The sequence below is a fragment of the Leucoraja erinacea genome, chromosome 46 (genome assembly GCF_028641065.1).
Source record: "Leucoraja erinacea ecotype New England chromosome 46, Leri_hhj_1, whole genome shotgun sequence".
Taxonomy (NCBI): Eukaryota; Metazoa; Chordata; class Chondrichthyes; order Rajiformes; family Rajidae; genus Leucoraja; species Leucoraja erinaceus.
In genome coordinates, this window is record NC_073422.1 from 1,185,526 (window position 1) to 1,209,094 (window position 23,569).

Below are 23,569 nucleotides of genomic sequence, written 5' to 3' on the forward strand. Positions count from 1 at the left end.
ACTGCAAGTCCCACTGTAGTGAGCAGTAGCTGTGTTTCAAGGGTAGATCCCGTCAACAAGTCTGTGAAATCTTTGCATGAGATCACTAAAAAAGGCCTTTGCTGCCGCGATTAGAATGTGAGTCTCCCTATAGTTGTTGAAAGCACACTGGATCAGTCCCTTGCACGAGGTTTGGAGATGTTGGTGGTTACAAGTGCAATTAGGGACACCGGCCATACTCTCCAGCAGAGCATGGTAAGAGTAGTGTGGCCAAGATTTGAGCCATTTCCATACCAAAGGTAGCCCATCAGCAGAAAGATACAGTAAGGCTGCCCTTGTCCTGCGAGCTGCCCTGGCTGCCAAGAGATTGATGTCTTTGTCCATTTCATGCAGGGGTGGTGTTAATCATGGCGCAACTAACTCATCACTGGGCACCAGAGGGAGAGCATCGAGAGCTGCGGGTAGAGAATGTCACCCTCGTATTAATTCATCTGCACTTGTGCCCATGATGCCAGGGTGCAGTAATTCCCAAATAATTTAGAGGAGCAAGCATCAAATACTGGGATGTTGGGAGTCCTGGTTATCCTTCTGTGCTTGGCTGAACGGTTGCGCGCTCGCCTGCAGTCCGTTTTGTTTGTACGTTTTGTGTTGTTTTTTTTTCGTTTTTTTTTTTTTTTTTTTTGTTGTTGGTGGTTTGTGGTGGGTTTTTGTGGTGGGGTGGGTGTGGGGGGGGGGGGTGTGGGTGGGGTTGAACCGGGGCTTGCTGTCTCTCCCTTGGGGGGGAATACGACTTTTTTGTCGTATCCCCCTTCTCTGCCTCCGTCTGCGCTGAGGCCTAATGGCGGAGCTTTGCAACCTCGAGGCATACGGAGGCAACCTGTCAGGACTCGCTCCGTGAGGGAGCGGGGGCCCAGCCCGGGGCTGGAACGGCGCTCCCGTGAGGGTCTGTGACACTCCCGTGAGGGTGGCCCAGCTCGAGGGTAACGGCTCTCCAGTGAGGGCATCCCAGCTCGATGGTAACGGCGCTCCCGTGAGGGCGGCCCCTGGCGCGTGGCTGAGACGCTCACTGAGGGGACCCGGGCTCGGGGCTGGAACGATGCTTCGGGTGGTTGAGACGGCGTTCTGGCAGCGGCCTGAGTCCGGGTGTTCAGCCGCGGGCCAGTGGACGATGTCGTCAACAGCTGCGTCACTGGACTGGAGGGCGGCAGCTTCGACCATCCCGGGCCGCGGTGTTTGAACCGGCCCGTTCGCGGGGCTCGGTGAGCCGCGGGACTGACTTACCATCGCCCGGTGGGGTATCGCCTCAGTGCAGAGGGAGAAGAAGAGGAAAGAGACTGCAGCCTAAGATTTTTGCTCCAATCACAGTGAGGAGGTGCTTGGTGGACTCACTGTGTGGATGTTAATTTGTGTTTACTGTTGTCTATTATTGTATTATTGTATGTATGACTGCAGGCACAAAATTTCGTTCAGACCGTAAGGTCTGAATGACAATAAAAGGAAATTCAATTCAATTCAATTAAAATACTACAACTGTATAATGAAATAATCCATGATCAATCTCCTCAAAGCAGCATTGTTGCATGTCGAAGACAGGAAGCTTTGAAGAATATGAAAGGAACAGGAGAGAAGAAATTAAAACAGGGAATCAGGAGCTCATGCATTGTCCTCGGAGAATAGGACTTTTTTTAAATCCAAGGCATTTGTTCAGACATTATAAACAAGGCATTTTCATTGAAGCTGTCACATTTTAGTTCCACTATTTAGGAAAAGAGTTAAAAGGAAATTCCAAATATTTCGGCACAAAGTAATTGTTTTCCTCCAGATATTCTCCGGAAATGCCTCAGCTCTTCCATCTCTCCAATGTGGATCATTTGTTACATTTATGAAGCACTTTTATTATTTGTGAGAGTTGTGAATTTGTGGAATTCCCTGCCACAGAGGGGCAGTGGAGGCCAAGTCACTGGATGGATTTAAGAGAGAGTTAGATAGAGCTCTAGGGGCTAGTGGTATCAAGGGATCAACAGAGCCATCTCCATCATCAAAGACCCTTACCACCCATTGCATGACATTTTCTCCATCCTCCCATCTGGGAAGAGGTACAGGAGCATCAGCTGCAAAACCAGCAGGATGCTCCTCAGCTTCTTCCCGCAGGCTATAAGACTGTTAAATGGACTTTTCCCCCTGCCAAGTATCGCGCACAAAACCCCCACACTGCAGCAGAGCCACTGTTGTGCCGCTGCCGGTCGGGACGGCTGTTGAATGTTATTGAATGTTATTAGAGGGTTAAATTGTTCATGACTGTATTTTTAATTTTAATTTCTATTTATTTTGTAAAGAAAAACACTGAATGGACACTGGTTGAGAAACGTTTTTTTGTTTCCTCTGAGTATGCGAATACTCAGGAAATGACAATAAAGATTTACAAATACAATTACAATTACAATATGGGGTTATTGATTGGGGATGATCAGTCTTGATCACAATGAATGAGGTGCTGGCTTGAAAGGCCAAATGGCCTCCTCCTGCTCTAGTTTCTATGTTTCTATGTCTATGCTTCTAGATTTAACAATGAATGACATTTACGAGAATGCTCCAGTTGCTACAAGATAGGACTTTTGCATATTTTGTACCATGGGTGTTGAGAAAGTTGAATGTTCAATTCCTTCGGTCTGGATTGGTGCCTGTTTAGGCCAAAGCGCTGCACTCCTGAAGTGCATGAGCAAGAACCAACTACCAGGATTGCTGGAGACATGGTGGTCCTTTTTCTAAAATTATTACAACTGTACAATGGAATAATGCATGATCAATCTCCTCAAAGCTACACTGCTGCACGTCTAAGACAAGTTGGGTTAATTTCCTTCATAGTTTTGTCATGATTCATCCAGAGCCAAGGCACAATTACATTTACCAACGCACTTTATTTCTTTCAGGTTGGCTTCACGAGTTGGCAAAGCGTTTGGGAACTCCGTATGTATACGTTTCAAACACTGAGTGCCTCCACCACCCTGAACTCCCTCTTCAGAGCACCTCCATTAACACCAGCTCTGGAGGTAATAGTTCCAGTCTGGAGCTGCTGGGAGGTCCTTCAATCCGAAGCTCCTACATCACATTCACTCACTTTGCACTCAGCAGCCTCACCAGTGTGGGCTTGGAAATGTGTCAGCTAACACAGATGCTGAGAAAATCTTTTCCATTTGCACCATGCTCATAGGAGGTAGGTTTGCATTCTCTCAAACTACGACACATTACATCCGTTTTTCTTTCAGTCCAATGTGCCCGCAGAAAATTCCAAACACTTTGGGTTTTAACATTAGTAATTATCAAAATTTGCCTCAATTTCGACATTTAGGATTCATGTTGATAAATGAGCTTAATGTTTTGATATATTTTAGAAAACGTGGCAATTTGGCAAACCAGGCAAGCTAAAACCAGAGATTAAGTTTCAGATCAATAACCTTCCTAGAGAAACAGAAAAGATGAACAGCAGTGAGTGAGATGTTTGATTAGTAAGTGTGCAGATGATACCAAGATAGGGGGTGTTGTGGATAATGAAGAGGATTTCCAAAGTCTACAGAGTGATTTAGACAATTTGGAAAAATGAGCTGTAAGATGGCAGATGGAGTTTAATGCTGATAAATGTGAGGTGCTACACCTTGGCAGGACAAATCAAAATAGGACGTACATGGTAAATGGTAGGGAATTGACGAATACAGTTGAACAGAGGGATCTGGGAATAACCGTGCATAGTTCCTTGAAGGTGGAATCTCATATAGATAGGGTGGTAAAGAAAGCTTTTGGTATGCTAGCCATTATAAATCAGAGCATTGAGTATAGAAGCTGGGATGTAATGTTAAAATTGTACAAGGCATTGGTGAGACCAAATCTGGAGTATGGTGTACAATTTTGGTCGCCCCCAATTATAGGAAGGATGTCAACAAAATAGAGAGAGTACAGAGGAGATTTACTAGAATGTTGCCTGGGTTTCAACAACTAAGTTACAGAGATAGGTTGAATAATGTTAGGTCTTATTTCTCTGGAGCGCAGAAGGTTAAGGGGGGACTTGATAGAGGTCTTTAAAATGATGAGAGGGATAGACAGAGTTGATGTGGGACAAGCTTTTCCCTTTGAGAATAGGGAAGATTCAAACAAGAGGACATGACTTCAGAATTAAGGGACAGAAGTTTAGGGGTAATATGAGGGGGGACTTCTTTACTCAGAGAGTGGTAGCGGTGTGGAATGAGCTTCCAGTGGAAGTGGTGGAGGCAGGTTCATTGGTATCATTTAAAAATAAATTGGATAGGCATATGGATGAGAAGGGAATGGAGGGTTATGGTATGAGTGCAGGCAGGTGGGACTAAGGGGAAAAAAAGTTGTTCGGCACGGACTTGTAGGGCTGAGATGGCCTGTTTCCGTGCTGTAATTGTTATAAGGTTATATGGTTATATGGTTATATTATATGGTTATATAACATTGTGTTCCTTGAATCCATATTTGGCTTTCTTGGAGAAGTCAGTGGCAGCAGAATAGAAACTTAAAGTTACTAACTGGAAGCTCAGGATCATCTATGTAAACTATATTGGGGTGTTCTCAAAACAGTTCGCCAATCAGTCTTGCTTACTCCAGTGTTTAAGAAGGAACTGCAGATGCTGGAGAATCGAAGGTACACAACAAAGAGTTTCTCCAGCTTTTATGTGTACCTTGCTTACTCCAGTGATGAGGAGACCATTTCATGAACACTGAAGATAGTGCATTCAATTGAAAGTAATATAAATGGAAAGTAACTTCTTGTGGAAAGAATATGTGAACCTCTGGATGGCGAGCAGCTAAATGATAAACGGGCAGCTCTGTATCTTCCGCAGGGAATGTTTCATGAGAAAGGGCCATGGGTCTTAGTGGAGATGAGGTAGTGAACCAAAAAGTTGCAGAGTAAAAAATATCATTCAATTGGAAAATGGCAAAGCAGAATGTATCTAGTGATGGGAGGATGGTGAGCATGGTGGACATTCTGGAGGATAATTGGTGAAATGTGGGGACTGGTGGGCTGGACATTATGGGGAAGAGATGTCCTATCATTGTGCTGGGTGGGTGACGCATGGGATTGTGGTCTCAGGAAATTATAGAGGAAGAGAAATCATGTTTGAGGAAAAGGGATGGCATCTTGTGTGAAAGTAGTGGTGTTTACTCCACTCGTGATTTGGAGGAAGTGAGGGGAGTTAAAAGGTGAAGTTGCTCGTGAGAACATTCGGCCACAGTGCTTCCTGCTCTTGTGTTTCATCACCTTTTATGCCATTGAGCTCCATGCTCCCAGATTCCCATGGTCAATTCTAATTTTTTTTCATTCACTTTCTTCTGCATCTTCATCTCAAGAATAGGTTAGTGACCAATATCCATTGCAAGTCTACAGGTGGTGCAGCGGTAGAGTTGCTGCCTTACAGCGCTTGTAGCGCCAGAGACCCGGGTTTGATCCCGACTACAGGTGCTGTCTGTACGGAGTTTGTACGTTCTCACCGTGATCAAGTGGGTTTTCTCCGAGATCTTTGATGTCCTCCTGCACTCCAAAGATGTACAGATTTGTAGGTTAATTGGCATGGTATAAATGTAAATTGTCCCTAGTTTGTGTAGGATGGTGTTAATGTGTGGGGATCGCTGGTCGGTGTGGACTCAGTGGGTCGAAAGGCCTGTTTCCATGCTGTATCTCTAAACTAAACTGAACTAAATCTACATAGCTAGTTTGACTTCTTCACCCTCTCTCCCATCTAGGTTCCATAGCATTCCATTCCATTCAGCCAACTCATCCACTTCCATTGTATCTGTTTCAGTGATGATCCTTCTACATCAGTGCTTCTGAGCTATCTTCTTTTCTTAAGTGTGGTGTATCCTTCTGCAGAGTTTAAAGGGTGGTCCAACATATCTGTTTCACCTTCTGCACATACCTTGCCCATCTCCTGCTCCATGCCCCTTTTGTCCACTTTAAAATCACCAGCTTTCACATCCAATTGTTAAGCCTTCATAATTTCTGCTGCCTTTAACTCCCAGACATGTAATTCCCTCCCCTTTACTTTCAGCATTTCAAAATGGCTGCTCACTCCATCTCTCTCTCGAGCTCACTCTTAAATCTTCACCAACACACCTCCATTCTCCTTCTCACTGCCCCTTCCCATGCAATATCAGGAGCGGTCACATATTGTACCTCTTCCCTTTCTACCGTGCAAAGACCCTTCTGTCAGGGGATGTAGGCATTGCACGTGGAAGTGAGGATGTCACTGCCGGGGGGTGGGGTGGGGGGGGATTAAAGGAGGACGTGTCGTAAGGGGGCCTCCATGAGTGAGGAGGAGGGAGGAGGGGGGGGGGACGGTGGGAGAAACAAAGAGGGAAACCAGCGCGGATACTTTGTATCATTGTCAGCATCCTTTATGTGGCAACTATTTGCATACCTTGAGTACGCAAGCAAGGAATTTCACCGTGACCTGTCATATGTTACAATAAAGTATTCATTCATTCAGTTTCATTTTCCCCACTTTAGCAGTGGCGTATACAGTGTTGTCATCAAATTAGATGGATCTGAAAAGCTGGGACAATGGAATGAAATCCTTAGAGATGATGCACTTGATGTTTACAATATTGTCTCCTCTCAGCTGAAGAAGCCAAATGCAGTTGGCTAACTACTCTGCACAACACCTCTGCCCAGTTCACAAGTCCTCAGCTAACACTTTAACCTTCAATCCCATTCCCTTTGACATCTCTGTCATTTGCCTCTTACCCTAATCCAGTAGAGGCCAATATAATCTCTGGAGCAGCATCCCATCTTCAAATTAGTGCATTAGAGCCGCAGGATTTAACATTAATTCAGTGATTTCAAATAACATGCTTTCTTAACATGAACTCGTTTTTATTTTTCCACAAACATTGCCTAACCGAGTATTTCCAGCACTCTGTTTTATTTCAGATTTCAAGCATCTGCAATATTTCATGTTGAACAGTTCACAGTTCTGTTTTTCTGTGCTCATTCATATCCTTCTGTTTACATCTCCTCCAGACAGATTAGCAGTGAAGAGTCAACAAAATAAAGAGAGTACAGAGGAGATTTACTAGAATATTGCCTGGGTTTCAGCAACTAAGTAACAGAGAAAGGTTGAACAAGTTAGGGCTTTATTCTTTGGAGCGCAGAAGGTTAAGGTGGGACTTGATAGAGGTCTTTAAAATGATGAGAGGGATAGACAGAGTTGACGTGGATAAGCTTTTCCCACTGAGAGTAGGGAAGATTCAAACAAGAGGACATGACTTCAGAATTAAGGGACAGAAGTTTAGGGGTAACATGAGGGGGAACTTCTTTACTCAGAGAGTGGTAACGGTGTGGAATGAGCTTCCAGTGAAGGTGGTGGAGGCAGGTTCGTTTTTATCATTTAAAAATAAATTGGATAGTTATATGGACGAGAAAAGGAATGGAGGGTTATGGTCTGAGCGCAGGTATATGGGGACTAGGGGAGAATACATGTTCGGCACGGACTAGAAGGGTCGAGATGGCCTGTTTCCGTGCTGTAATTGTTATATGGTTATATGAGGCCTTCACAATGTTCTCTCAGCCAGCACCACACCACTTATCTCATTTGATAGACACAAAATGCTGGCGTAACTCATCGGACAGGCAGCATCTCTGGATAGCACCTTTAGATCTCTACCTGTCCTGCTGAGTTGCTCCAGCATTTTGCATCTATCTTCGGTGTAAACCAGCATCTGCAGTTCCTTCCGACACTTATCTCAGTTCTTTCCTACACTTATCTAATTTGATCACTCTTGGCTTTCAGCACATCCTTGACACTTCTTTGTTTCCCCCAACCTTCCGCTTCCCCTGTAATGTTTAATGTTTAAGGGCCTGTCCCACTTGGACATCATTTGCGTGTCATTTACGCAAAACCATTTAAGTGTCACAATGCACGCGTCATGACTCGCACGTGATGCGCGCATGGCGTGCATGGCGCATGGTGAGGCGTGGTAACGTAACCAGTGACGCGCTGTCGACCCCAGGATTTTGGAATTCACAAAATGTTCGCGCGCCACCCGCGTGACCCACAAATGACGCCCAAGTCGGACAGGTTCTTTAATTTTTAAACTTGTTGTGAACAAAATCCATCGATACTTTCTTTCTTCAGGGAAGCAGCCTGTGTAATTTCACCATTTCCTGCTTTTATGCAATGATATTCCAACAGAGCAAATAAATATTGGTGATGCATGAGATCAAAGATCAAAATTACAGTTCAGTTGTGTCTGGAAACGTTTAAATCTTACATTGGCTTGATTCAGATTGGATCAACATTTGTCATTTAAAGGCATTTGGCTGAATTCTTCAAAGAAAGCCACCCTGTAATCAGACATGTGGGAGCTGAGTGCTGGGAGAGAATTTAATAACCTTAGATTCCGGCACATTGGAATCACTTCAGGCCAAACCATTGACTTTGTCCTCTTCGGAATATTGCTTGTTTTAGACAATAGACAATAGGCAATAGACAATAGGCAATAGACAATAGACAATAGGTGCAGGAGTAGGCCATTTGGGTGTTCGACCTAGCACCACCATTCAATGTGATCATCCCCAATCAGCACCCCGTTCCTGCCTTCTCCCCATATCCCCTGACTCCGCTATCTTAAAGAGCCCTATCTAGCTCTCTCTTGGAAGTATCCAGAGAACTGGCATCCACCTGAGGCAGAGAATTCTACAGATTCACAACTCTCTGTGTGAAAAAATGTTTCCTCATATTTGTTCTAAATGGCTTACCCCTTATTCTTAATCTGTGGCCCCTGGTTCTGGACCACTCCAACATCGGGAACATGTTTCCTGCCTCTAGCGTGTCCAAACCCTTAATAATCTTACTGGTTGCAATAAGATCCCCTCTCATACTTCTAAATTCCAGAGTATACAAGCCCAGCGGCTCCACTCTATCAACATATGACAGTCCTGCCCATCCTGGGAATTAAACATGTGAACCTACACTGCACTCCCTCAATAGCAAGAATGTCCTTCCTCAAATTTGGAGACCAAAAATGGCACACAAAACTCCAGGTGTGGTCTCACTAGGCCCCTCTTTGTTCCAATACTCAACTCCTCTTGTTATGAAGGCCAACATGCCATTAGCTTTCTTCACGGCCTGCTGTACCTGGATGCTTACTTTCAGTGGCTGATGAACAAGGACCTTAAGATCCCGTTGTACTTCCCCTTTTCCCAACTTGATACCATTTAGATAATAATCTGTCTTCCTGTTTTCCTGTGGAAACAAAGTGGATAACCTCACATTTATCCACATTAAACTGCATCTGCCCACTCACCTAACCTGTCAAGGTCACCCTGCATCATCATAAGCATCCTCCTCACAGTTCACACTGCCACCCAGCTTTGTGTCATCTGCAAATTTGCTAAAGTTACTGTTAATCCCTTCATCTAAATCATTAATATATATTACGAGACTAAGTGTCACACGGGAGGTCTGGCCCCCCAACACAATATGCCACCTCTCCACCAATTCCAATATTGGTGGCCAGTGGGTGGGTGGGGGCTTTCTGCAGCGCTAGTATGGGTGCTGTGGGCTGAAGGGACTGGTTTCCAGAGGGCTAATATGGACATTGTGGGCCAAATGGATTCTTGGGCTGTTGGCTCAGTCACTCAAGCCTGTTGTGCTGGCAGCTCACTCATTCACTCACTGGTGGGCTGGCAGTTTACACGGCTAATCCTTGAAATTCCATTTCAAGCAGGGTGCAAGACCACCAAATTCAAGTGCAGTTCCTTACTACTTCAATCAGGGTACTAGGCCACCAAATTCAATGCCGTTCCATACCTCCAGTTTAAATTCCATTTGGAATATTTTGGAGGACCAAGAAGCCTAGAAAACCAAGAAAAACATACTATTCCAAGCAGGGTGCAAGGCCACAAAAGAGAGCGAGTTGCGACCTCCCCCTCCTCCACTTGCAGAGACTGAGCCACGCCCACATTTCTGGGTTTTATAGTCCGTTCCCCTCCCACCAGTAGGGGTGTGGCCTTCATGGCTTGATTGACAGGAGAGAACCTCAACATTTTTTAAACACGAATATCTCTTGTATTTTTCATCGATGGGAAAAATCCTCAGCACCTGATGAGCGGAGGGGGGTTCTGAGTAAGACGGCCAAAGATCACAGCCATACGTGGTAGCGTTTTTCTACAATCTATATAAAGCGCAAATAGGAAGTGGTTAAGATTAGACTTTTAATTATATAGAAGGCAAGGCAACTTTAATTAGGCAAGGCAACTTTAATTAGCCAAGGCAACTTTAATTAGGCAAGGCAACTTTAATTAGGCAACGCAGCTTTAGCATTTTCAAACCAAAAGCAACACAGCTTTAGCATTTCCAAACCAAAGGCAACACAGCTTTAGCATTTCCAAACCAAAGGCAACACAGCTATAACATTTCCAAACCAAAGGCAACACAACTTTAGCATTTCCAAACCAAAGGCAACACAGCTTTAGTATTTCCAAACCAAAGGTAACACAGCTTTAGCATTTCCAAACCAAAGGCAACAAAGCATTAGCATTTCCAAACTATATATTTAAAACACATTAAGGGCACCGACAGGTCACTAAAACCACCCACAGTTTAGTAGACATGTGTTTAGTGTAATTCACAGCTCAGACTGAGAGACATGACCCTCTCGCTCCCCCATCTTGAGGCACTTCTGGGTTTTATAATCCCTCCAGAAGGGGCATGACCTTCAGGAGAGAGAATCTCACCATTTTTTAAACACTAATAACTCTTTTATTTTTCATCGATGGGAAAAATCATCTTGTCCTGCGCAGCGGAGGGGGACTGAGTAAGATGACCAAAAATCACAGCCATTAGTTGCAGCATTTTTTCTAAAATCAATATACAGAACAACAGGAAGTGGTCAAGATCAGACTTTTAATAATATAGATAAATAGCTGCGGTCCCAGCACTGAGCCTTGCGGTACCCCACTAGCCATTGCCTTCCATTCTGAAAGGGACCCGTTAATCCCTACTCTTTGTTTCCTGTCTGCCAACCAATTTTCTATCCATTTCAGCACCCTACTCCCCAATACCATGTGCTCTAATTTTGACCACTAATTTCCTACGTGGGACCTTATCAAATGCGTTCTGAAAGTCCAGGTACACTACATCCACTGGCTCTCCCTTGTCCATTTTCCTAGTTACATCCTCAAAAAATTCCAGAAGATTAGTCAAGCATGATTTCCTCTTCGTAAATCCATGCTGAATCGGACCGATCCTATTACTGCTATCCAAATGTGCAACTATTTCACCTTTTATGATTGACTCCAGCATCTTTCCCACCACCGATGTCAGGCTAACTGGTCTATAATTCCCTGTTTTCTCTCTGTTTTTAATGCAATCACATGGAATTAATGCTGTGCTATGACAGTCTGCGTATACTCATCTGGCCTGAAATGGTCTTTGTCATGTTATTAGCAAAATAATAGCAAAATAGCTAGCCCTAAGAGCTCTATCTGTCTCTCTTTTGAATGCATCCAGTGAATTGGCCTCCACTGCTTTCTGAGGCAGAGAATTCCACAAATTTACAACTCACTATGTGAACAATTTTTTTCTCATCTGTTTTAAATGGCTTACACCCTATTCTTAAACTGTGGCCCCTGTTTCTGGCCTCCCCCAACATCGGGAGTATATTTCCTGTATCTAGCATGTCCAATCCATTAATATTTTTATATGTTTCTACAAGAATCCCTCTTATCCTTTTACATTCCAGTGAAGACTTCCCAAATCTGAGGAAGGACATTATTGCCATAGAGGGAGTGCAGAGACGGTTCACCAGACTGATTCCTGGGATGTCAGGACTGTCTTATGAAGAAAGACTGGATAGACTTGGTTTATACTCTCTAGAATTTAGGAGATTGAGAGGGGATCTTATAGACACTTACAAAATTCTTAAGGGGTTGGACAGGCTAGATGCAGGAAGATTGTTCCTGATGTTAGGGAAGTCCAGGACAAGGGGTCACAGCTTAAGGATAAGGGGGAAATCCTTTAAAAACCGAGATGAGAACAACTTTTTTCACACAGCGAGTGGTGAATCTCTGGAACTCTCTGCCACAGAGGGTAGTTGAGGCCAGTTCATTGGCTATATTTAAGAGGGAGTTAGATGTGGCCCTTGTGGCTAAGGGGATCAGGAGGTATGGAGAGAAGGCAGGTACAGGATACTGAGTTGGATGATCAGCCATGATCATATTGAATGGCGGTGCAGGCTCGAAGGGCCGAATGGCCTACTCCTGCACCTAATTTCTATGTTTCTATGTTTCTAAGACAAGGCCAGTCGCTCCACTCTCTCAGCATATGACAGTCCTGCCATCCCAGGAATAAATCTCATGAACCTACGCTGCACTCCCTCAATAGCAAGAATGTCTTTCCTTAAATTTGGAGACCAAAGCTGCACATAATACTCCAGGTGGTTTTAACAGGGCCCTGAACAACTGCAGAAGGACCTCTTTGCTTCAATACTCAACTCCTCTTGTTATGAAGTTTTCTTCACTGCCTGCTGAACCTGCATGTTTACTTTCAGTGATTGATGTACAAGGACAACCAGGTCTCGTTGTGCTTCCCCACTTCCTAACCCCTCTTCAGAGAACAATCTGTCTTCCTGTTCTTGCCACCAAAGTGGATAACCTCACATTAATTCACATTATACTGCATTTAGACTATTGTGTTCAGTTCGGGCACCATTATACTGCATCTGCCATGCAACTGCCCGCTCACCCAACCTGTCCAAGTCCCCCTGCATTTTCATAGCATCCTCTTCACAATTCACACTGCCACCCAGTTTTGTGTCATCTGCAAATTTGATTAATGAAATTCCTTCATCTAAATCATTAATGTATATTGTACATAGCTGCGGAGCGAAGGAATGGGTGATGGCTCGGGTTGAGACCCTTCTTCAGATTGATGAAGCTTGGATGATATTGATTACTTTTCATTCATGATTCATATCTCTAATCTATTAGGAGTAATAGTGTTTGCCTCACACAAATTATCCAGAGAAAGCAACATAAATTGTTTAACTTTCACTGGATGTGATTTTTTTTCATATTCTGCGCTGTATGTGAACACTACACACTCCAGTCATGATGGGGTGATCTCAGGTGCACTCTTGGTCTGATGTCTTCATCCTTCCAAAGCAAGAAAGGACCTTCCTCATTGCCCTTCACTTATCAGGACACGGTATCAGAATAAAAACAATGTATATGAAAATATAGCAGTCATAGATGACAAACATGTCCCAGCTATAGTAGTCCTACTTGCCTGCGCTTGGTCCATATCCTTCCAAACCTGTCCTGTCCAAGTACCTGTCCAACCGTATCTTAAATGATGGGATAGTCCCAGCCACAACTACCTCCTCCAGCAGCTTGCTCCATACACCCACCACCCATTGTGTGAAAAAGTTACCCCTCAGAATCCTACTACATCTTTTCCCCTTCACCTTGAACCAATGTCCTCTCTCCTTGATTCCCCTACTCTGGGCAAAAGACTGTGTATCTACCTGATCTATTCCTCTCATGATTATGTACACTTCTATAAGATCACCCCTCATCCTCCTGCACTCAATGGAATAGATACCCAACCTACTCAATCTCTCTCTATGGCTCGGCAACATGCTAGTCTGAGTATAGAAGTTGGGATGTAATGTTAAAATTGTACAAGGTATTGGTGACCAATTCTGGAGTATGGTGTACAATTTTGGTCGCCTAATTATAGGAAGGATGTCAACAAAATAGAGAGAGTACAGAGGAGATTTACTAGAATGTTGCCTGGGTTTCAGCAACTAAGTTACAGAGAAAGGTTGAATAAGTTAGGGCTTTATTCTTTGGAGCGCAGAAGGTTAAGGGGGGACTTGATAGAGGTTTTTAAAATGATGAGAGGGATAGACAGAGTTGACGTGGAAAAGCTTTTCCCACTGAGAGTAGGGAAGATTCAAACAAGGGGACATGACTCGAGAATTAAGGGACTGAAGTTTAGGGGTAACATGAGGGGGAACTTCTTTACTCAGAGAGTGGTAGCTGTGTGGAATGTGCTTCCAGTGAAGGTGGTGGAGGCAGGTTCGTTTTTATCATTTAAAAATAAATTGGATAGTTACAAGGATGGAAGGGAATGGAGGGTTATGGTCTGAGCGCAGGTATATGGGACTAGGGGAGATTATGTGTTCGGCACGGACTAGAAGGGTCGAGATGGCCTGTTTCCGTGCTGTAATTGTTATATGGTTATATTATATGGTTATATGGTTATTATAGTCCTGGCAACATCCTCATGAATCTTTTCTGAACCCTTTTAAGCTTGACAATATATTTCATATAACATGGTGCCCCGAACTGAACACAATATTCTAAATGCGGTCTCACCAACGTCTTATACAACTGCAACATGACCTCCCAACTTCTATACTCAATACTCTGACGTCTCAAAATGCAATGCCTCACACTTCTCTGTATTAAATTCCATCAACAATTCCTCTGCCCACCTAGCCAATCGATCCAGATCCTGCTGCAATCGATCACAACCATCTTCACTCTCTGCAAAACCACTAAATTTTGTATCATCAGCAAACGTGCTAATCTTGCCCTGTATGTTCTCATCCAAATCATTGATGTAGATGACAAACAGTAACGGACCCAACACCGAACCTGAGGCACACCACAAGCCACAGGCATCCATTCCGAGAAGCAACCTTCCACCATCACCATCTGCTTCCTACCATGGAGCCAATTTGCTATCCATTCAGCTATCTCTCCTTGGATCCCATGCAATCTAACCTTCCAGGGCAGCCTACCATGCGGAACTTTGTCAAACGCCTTACTGAAGTCCATCAACACAACATCTACAGCTCTGCCCTCGTCAACTATTTTGGTCACGTCTTAAACAAAATCAATCAGATTTGTGAGACACGACCTCCCACGTACAAAACCATGCTGACTATCCCTAATCAGCCCTTGCCCATCAAAATGCCAGTATATCCTATCCTTCAGAATACTGTCCAGTAACTTATCACCTACAGATGTTAAGCTCACTAGTGTATAGTTCCCAGCATTTTCCCTGCAGCCCTTCTTGAAAAGAGGCACAACATTTGCCACCCTCCAGTCTTCCGGCACCTCTCCTGTATTTAAGGACGACTCGTAAATTTCAACCAGGGCTCCCATAATTTCCTCTCTAGTTTCCCACAATGTCCTCAGATATATCTGATCAGGCCCTGGAGATTTGTCTACCTTCAAACACAACAGTACCTTCAGTACTTCTTCAATGGTAAAACTGACTGCCCGCAAGACACTTCCATTGATTGGCCCAATTTCCTCCGTCCTACTGTCTTTCTCCTCAGTAAATACAGAACCTCATTGAGGACCTTGCCCATCTCCTGTGGCTCCACACAGATGTGACCGCGTTGATTCCTCTCTCTCTAGTTACCCTTTCCCCCTTATGTATTTATAAATTATTTTGGGATTGTCCTTAATGCGACCCGCTTCTCCTGTCCCTATTTTGCCATTCTGATCTCCTTTTTCAGTTTACTCCTTAGTTCCCGAAACTCACCCAGGGATGTACTTGATCCCAGTTGCCTATACCTGTCCCATGCATCGTTCTTGTTTTTAACCAACGCCTCAATTTCCCTCTGAGTCAGGAGAATTTCCCTCTCGACCCATTCCTTCTCTTCAGAGATGCTGCCTGACTCGTTGAGTTACTCCAGCATTTGATGCCTACCCTCAAATTCCCTCATCAGCCAAGCTTCCTTACTTTTGCCTGCTTTGCCCTTCACTCTAGCGGGGACGTATATATCCTGAGCTTTCTTCAGCACACTTTTAAAAACATCCCACTTGGCGATGTTCCTTCCTCTTCCTACCCATATCGTTTGTGCCCCTCACTCTTGAGGATGCCGTGCAGCCACTCCGAGACATCTTGGATCTTGGCACCAGGGAGGCAACACACCATTCTGGAGTCTCACCTGCTGCCGCGGAATCTCCGATAGACACAGAATGCTGGAGTAACTCAGCGGGTGAGGCAGCATATCCGGAGGTAAGGAATGGGCGACGTTTTGGATCGAGACCCTTCTTCAGACGGATGGTCTGTCTAACTATCTAAACTAACTATTCTGCAAGTTGATTTGCAGAATTAGTGTTCCAGCAACTGGAAAACCTTTAATGAGATTATTAGTTATTTAGGCTATTAAACAGTTCAAAGAATGGAAAAATCTCTTTTCATCAATATCATAGCATCATATACTTGAATTATTGAATACTTTACATATTTTATTTTATCTGCAGTCATCTATTAGGTTTGTTATTTGTGCTAAATGAGAAACATTACAGAGTAAAATTATGATATTCCCCAGAACAGTGGGATCTCTTTCTTATCCGGTAGGCGGCGCGACTCTGGTCAGCAGCGGCCTCTGCAGCCTGTCCGCGTTTTTATTATTTTTTGTCTGTGTTTTTATGTAGTTTTTGTTATTTTATGTTGGGGTGTGTGTGTGGGGGGGTGGGGTGGGGGTGGGGAGGGGGGGGGGAAACTTTTGAATCTCTCCCTGCACTGGAGACCCGACCTTTTCTCGTCGGGTCTCAGCTGTCGTTGGGGCTGCAACGAGGAGCGGCCTCCAACAGGAAGAAGCCGGGGACTCAGGTGCCGACTCACCTCACCGTCGCGGAGCTGGCCGAGACCGGAGCGGGTGGAGCGGTGGAGGAGCATTGCCGCTGCCGCTGCTGCTGCTGCTGCTGAGTCGGAGGCTGCTGCTGCGGGTCTGCGGATGGCGGCACCGGGAGCCGCGGCTCCCTGGAGGGAGACCGCTTTTCGGGGCTTCTGCAACGGCGACTTCTCCCGCCCGTGTTGCGGGGTCGAAGAGCTCCTGGAGCGGGGCCTAACATCACCGCCCCGCGCGGCTTGGAATGCGGGACTTTGCGAGCGCACACCGGGGGCTCCAACATCAAGACCCGGTGTGCGACCTCGCACCACCCGGCGTGGCTTTAATGGCCACGGGACAATCGCCATCGCCAGCCGGGGGCTTTGACTTTGACTCTGACATCAGGGGGGAGAGAGTGCAGTGGAGAGATAAGTTTATTTGGCCTTCCATCACAGCTATGTGATGGATGTTTATGTAAAATGTAATTATGTTGTGTCTGGGGTCTATTTGTGTGTAATGTATGGCTGCAGAAACGGCATTTCATTTGGACCTCCAGGGGTCCAAATGACAATTAAATATACTCTCTCACTCTCTCTCTCTCTCTTATGTTGAGGTTTGTTCAACTTTTATTTAATTCAGTTTAGTCATTGGAAGAAATTCTACTCTCGTCTCTAAAGAGACAGAGTTTTCTTTGTGTCCTTATAACTAACAGCGATACTTTATTCACGATATGGTACCTAAGGGTCTCGACCTGAAATGTCGTCCATTCTTTCTCTCCAGAGATGCTGCCTCACCCGCTGAGTTACTCCAGCAATTTGTGTCTACCCTCGATTTTAACCAGCATCTGCAGTTCGTGCTTACACGTTGCAGAATCTCCTGTCCGCACCTCTGACGATGGATTCTCCCATCTCCCAACTAAACTAGACAATGATGTGGCTCTGCTTGATGTCACTCTTCCCGTTGAGCCTCAGCACCAGGGTTGGAATCACAGACCTGGCTAACACTCAATCTTGTTGTGTTGTCCGGCCCCAAGAGGGTGTACCTGTTTTCAGTAGGTACAGCCACTGGGGCCTCCTGCACTCCATGTTTACTCCTCTTTCTCATAGTCACCCACCTTCGCTCTTCCTGTATCCTTGGTGTGACCACCTCATTATCGGTCCTGTCCAGGAAACTCTCTGCTCCAGTTCCCCAACACGTTCATTCAGGAGCTGTACCTGGACACAATTTCCGCAGATGTAGTTGTCAGAAGCACCAGCAGCATCCCTGACTTCCCACATCCTGCAGGATAGACACCGTAACAACATGCCTGCCATTACTTCTGTGGCCAAAATCCCGAATTTCAAATGAGACACACTCCAAGTTGAATGAAACCTACTCCCTCCTCTGCTGTCAATAGCCTCCTTCTGTACTGCAATATGTCACAAGTTTAAATATCGGACACATGCAGAATCGATTCAAGTGAAGCCTCAGCGCCCCAGCCCCGAAGACTCTTGAGTCAAAGACTCACACTTCCCCTCAACTAGGTCCCTCGCAACAGGCCTCACAATTAGGAAAGGGAAAATAGATTATGAAAGAAAACTGGCAGGGAACATAAAAACTGACTGCAAAAGTTTTTATAGGTATGTGAAGGGAAAGAGATTAGTTAAAACAAATGTAGGTCCCTTGCAGTCAGAAACAGGGGAGTTGATCATGGGGAACAAGGATATGGCGGACCAATTGAATAACTACTTTGGTTCCGTCTTCACTAAGGAAGACATAAATAATTTGCCGGAAATAGCAGGGGACCGCGGGTCAAATGACATGGATGAACTGGGTGAAATCCAGGTTAGCCGGGAAGTGGTGTTAGATAAATTGAATGGATTAAAGGCCGATAAATCCCCAAGGCCAGATAGGCTGCATCCCAGAGTACTTAAGGAAGTAGCCCCAGAAATAGTGGATGCATTAGTGATAATTTTTCAAAACTCTTTAGATTCTGGAGTAGTTCCTGAGGATTGGAGGGTAGCTAATGTAACCCCACTTTTTAAAAAGGGAGCGAGAGAGAAAACGGGGAATTACAGACCAGTTAGTCTAACATCGGTAGTGGGGAAACTGCTAGAGTCAGTTATTAAAGATGGGATAGCAGCACATTTGGAAAGTGGTGAAATCATTGGACAAAGTCACGATGGATTTACGAAAGCTAAATTATGTCTGACGAATCTTATAGAATTTTTCGAGGATGTAACTACTAGAATGGATAAGGGAGAACCAGTGGATGTGATATATCTGGACTTTCAGAAGGCTTTCGACAAGGTCCTACATAAGAGATTAGTATACAAACTTAAAGCACACGATATTGGGGGTTCAGTATTGATGTGGATAGAGAACTGGCTGGCAAACAGGAAGCAAAGAGTGGGAGTAAACGGGTCCTTTTCAGAATGGCAGGCAGTGACTAGTGGGGTACCGCAAGGCTCAGTGCTGGGACCCCAGCTATTTACAATATATATTAATGATTTGGACGAGGGAATTGAATGCAACATCTCCAAGTTTGCAGATGACACGAAGCTGGGGGGCAGTGTTACCTGTGAGGAGGATGCTAGGAGGCTGCAAGGTGACTTGGATAGGCTGGGTGATTGGGCAAATGCATGGCAGATGCAGTATAATGTGGATAAATGTGAGGTTATCCACTTTGGTGGCAAAAACAGGAAAGTAGACTATTATCTAAATGGTGGCCGATTAGGAAAAGGGGAGATGCAACGAGACCTGGGTGTCATGGTACACCAGTCATTGAAAGTAGGCATGCAGGTGCAGCAGGCAGTGAAGAAAGCGAATGGTATGTTAGCATTCATAGCAAAAGGATTTGAGTCTAGGAGCAGGGAGGTTCTACTGTAGTTGTACAGGGTCTTGGTGAGACCACACCTGGAGTATTGCGTACAGTTTTGGTCTCCAAATCTGAGGAAAGACATTCTTGCCATAGAGGGAGTACAGAGAAGGTTCACCAGACTGATTCCTGGGATGTCAGGACTTTCATATGAAGAAAGACTGGATAGACTCGGTTTGTACTCGCTAGAATTTAGGAGATTGAGGGGGGGATCTTATAGAAACGTACAAAATTCTTAAGGGGTTGGACAGGCTAGATGCAGGAAGATTGTGTTTCCCGATGTTGGGGACGTCCAGGACAAGGGGTCACAGTTTGAGAATAAAGGGGAAATCCTTTAGGACCGAGATGAGAAAAACATTTTTCACACAGAGAGTGGTGAATCTCTGGAACTCTCTGCCACAGAGGGTAGTTGAGGCCAGTTCATTGGCTATATTTAAGAGGGAGTTATATGTGGCCCTTGTGGCTAAAGGGACCAGGGGGTATGGAGAGAAGGCAGGTACAGGATACTGAGTTGGATGATCAGCCATGATCATATCGAATGGTGGTGCAGTCTCGAATGGCCGAATGGCCTTCTCCTGCTCCTATTTTCTTTTTTTTTAAGAACTTAATTTTATCCAATCAGGTCAAGTACCCACTGAGGTAATTAGGACGTCTCAGCCAATCCACTCACTCACTGGTCTGGCTACTGCTGCTCATTAAAACTTGTACATTATACATTATTTGCTCATTGTGCATTAAAATTAAAAATCAGTGATGATATAGTGAGCTCTATATTTTCCACAGTAACTTTTCTGCAGGCTGCTTTGCCGATTAATGTTCCAGCAACTGGAAACCCTTTGAAGAGATTAGTTATTTATTCTATTAAAGAATGAGAACACTTCTTTTCATCTATATCATAGCATCACTCAAAGTTGAATTATTGAATACTTTATATATTTTATTTTATCTGCAGTCATCCATTAGGTTTGCTATTTGTGCTAAATGAAAAACTATGCAGAGTAAAATTATGATTTTACCCAGAACAGTGGAATCTCTTTCTTGTGATGAGGTTTAAACATCAATTTATTATTCAACTTTTATTTAATTCAGTTTTGTCTCTAAAGAGACAGAGATGTCTTTGTGTCCTTATAACTAACAGTGATACTTTATTCACGATATGGTACCTAACGGTGGAAATTGCTGAACAGAATGTCAGCACAAAGAAAGCTCCAGGAAGATGATCACATAATTGAAACAGCAACTAGGGCTTATGCCAGTCACCAATTCCTGTGAGCTTCTCCCTGTCTCTCCTAAAGGTGCTGATAGACACTGCTCTAAAACTGGACTGAACCCAGCAGCTCTCAAGTGCCTTATGATGATGGAAGCAGCCTTTCATTATGCCAAGCTTGTGCTGTCACCAAGACACCCACGTTCCCTGAATACTAACCCAGTTCCGTTTCTGAGACTATTTACATGATCTGTTTGCACTGTCTTATCAAGAACAACATTCCAGATGCAGTTCAACAGCTTAGCAAGAAAATAGATTCTCTCATCTCCCCTCTAAGTTGTTTGCCAGTGATTTTGAAAGAATAATTACTGTCCCATTTGCCAGGAGGATATGTTTGTTTTCATCTTCTCATTGAGCTTCTCAGCGTGTTTAAAACATTCATGGGATCCTTTGACCTACCAAGAAAAATAACTTTTCCCCAATCTCTGTTCATAACAAATGTCCTTCATCTTTGGTAACACCCTTTCTTCACTCCCATGGGAATCCTGTGTCTTTTCTGTGATGTGGTGTAAAGGGTTGTCCACAATAGGTTCTAACGAGTGATAAAATGTTCTATCATGATCTCTTTGGGTTTATACATTTTTTATTTTTTAATCATCTTCTCAATTTGAGAATTAATGTCCAAAAACACCAGAGTATCGCTGGTCTTCTGCAAAGTTCATATTCAGGCCCTTTAGAACAGCTCTGTCAACATAGTCTTCCTGAGTGATACCATTGGTATCTTCACACTGAATTCCATCTGTTCAGCATTCAACTTGTTTCACCAAGCTGCTTCTGTGTCATAAGGTCATATGGTCAGAAGTGATAGGAGCAGAATTAGGCCATTCGTCCCATCAAGTCTACCCCGCCATTCAATCAAGGCTGATCTATCTCACCCTCCTAACCCCATTCTCCTGCCTTCTTCCCATAACCCCTGACACCTGTACTAATCAAGAATCTATCTATCTCTGCCTTAAAAATATCCATTGACTTTGCTCCCACAGCCTTCTTTTGCAAATAATTCCACAGATTCTCCACCCTCTGACTAAAGAGGTCATCCTCCATTTTCCAATGTTCCACATCATCTGTATCTATACATGGCTGGTTCTATCACTGGCTGGAGTTTGGCTCTATACAATGGAAAGAGTAATGGACACAAACTTAATCCCGATAGAACTTCCCAATAAACCATGTGTTCTTTCTTTACATTGGTTGTATTTTACCTTGTAATATGCCCTTTCCAATCTATCTCTGCTAGGTCTGTTTTCAATTCATTAAAATGATCTCTACCCTGGTTGATTGTTGCACTTTGGATAGGTTCTGATTTATTTCCATAATTCCTTTCAGATTAATTATGTTGTGGTCACTATTAACAAGATCACCCCCTATTGTTGCCACACCAATCTGTGATTCATGCTGATTAGATGTGTTTTACAGTGTATCTGTTGAAATTGGTAAGAGTCATTGAAGACATGACAAACTTGCTTAGACTCCTGAGGAAGTAAAGGCATTGATGTCAAGTCAAGAGAGTTTGATGTCATGTGTCCCAGATAGGACAATGGAATTCTTGCTTGCTGCAGCACAACAGAATATTGTAAGCATAAATACAGAACAGTTCAGTTCAATATACATATAAATAAGCAAATAAAGTGCCTAGTGTCAATGTGGTTGAGCCAGTTCAATTTGTTGGCAATATTTGCACCTGAGGTTCAGTTTCAAAATGGAAAGGGTACTGAGAAGATTTACAAGGATGTTGCCAGGACTAGAGGGTCTGACCAATACGGAGAGGTTGAGTAGGCTGGGACTCAATTCCTTGGAGAGCAGGAGGATGAGGGGTGATCATGAGAGGAGTAGATCGGGTTGATGCACAAAGTCTCTTGCCCAGAGTAGGCGAATCGAGGACCAGAGGACATAGGTTCAAGGTGAAGGGGAAAAGATTTAATAGGAATCTGAGGGGTAACGTTTTCACACTAAGGATGGTGGGTGTATGGAACGAGCTGCCAGAGGAGATAGTTGAGGCTGGGACTATCCCATCGTTTAAGAAACAGTTAGACAGATACATGGATAGGACAGGTTTGGAGGGATATAGACTAAATGCGGGCAGGTGGGACTAGTGTAGCTGGGACATGTTTGTCATCTATGACTGGTCAGTGTGGGCATGTTGGACCGTAGGGCCTGTTTCCACATTGTACCACTCTATGACTCGATGACTCTATGACCTAGACATTTGAAGCTCCGATCATCTCCACTTCGACAACATTGATGTAAACCGCAGATGCTGATTTACAAAAAAAGACCAAAGCGCTGAAGCAACTGACTCCGGCAATTTGTGTCTTTTTTGAAATAGAGGTTCTTGTCTTGACACCATGTTACTAACTCTCTATCTCCCTCCTGCACTGTGTCTCATCACTGTGTTGAGGTCTAGCCCGGCATGGTGGCGTCATCTGCAAACCTGTAAATGGAGTTAGAGCAGTTGGCCACACAATCACGTGTATGATCCGGAGCAGAGGATGCAGCCTTGTGGAGCATGGATGTTGAGAAGGGATAGGGGAGCATGGTGGTGCAGCGGTGGATTTGTGGCCTTACAGCACATGCAGCGCCAGAGACCGGGGTTCAAACCTGACCACGGGTGCTGTATGTACGGAGTTTGTATGTTCTCCCCGTGACCTGCATGAGTTTTCTCCGAGATCTTCAGGTTTCCTTTCACACTCCAAAGACGTACAGGTTTGCAGGTTAATTGGTTTGGTATAAGTGTAAATAGTCCCTAGTGTGTGTAGGATAGTGTTAATGTGTGGGGATCGCTGGTCGGTGCGGACTCGGTGGGCCGAACG

At 44.3% G+C, this 23,569-nt stretch overlaps 1 protein-coding gene across 1 annotated transcript in view; it reads left to right on the top strand.

The window, feature by feature from the left end:
- LOC129715014 (potassium voltage-gated channel subfamily H member 3-like) overlaps positions 1-23,569 on the top strand; it is a 915,007-nt gene that overhangs the window by 684,709 nt on the left and 206,729 nt on the right. Inside the window, 4 exon segments of the mRNA XM_055664831.1 lie at positions 115-234; positions 953-995; positions 2,910-3,125; positions 3,128-3,193. Of these exon segments, the coding sequence (XP_055520806.1) occupies positions 115-234; positions 953-995; positions 2,910-3,125; positions 3,128-3,193 (445 nt within the window).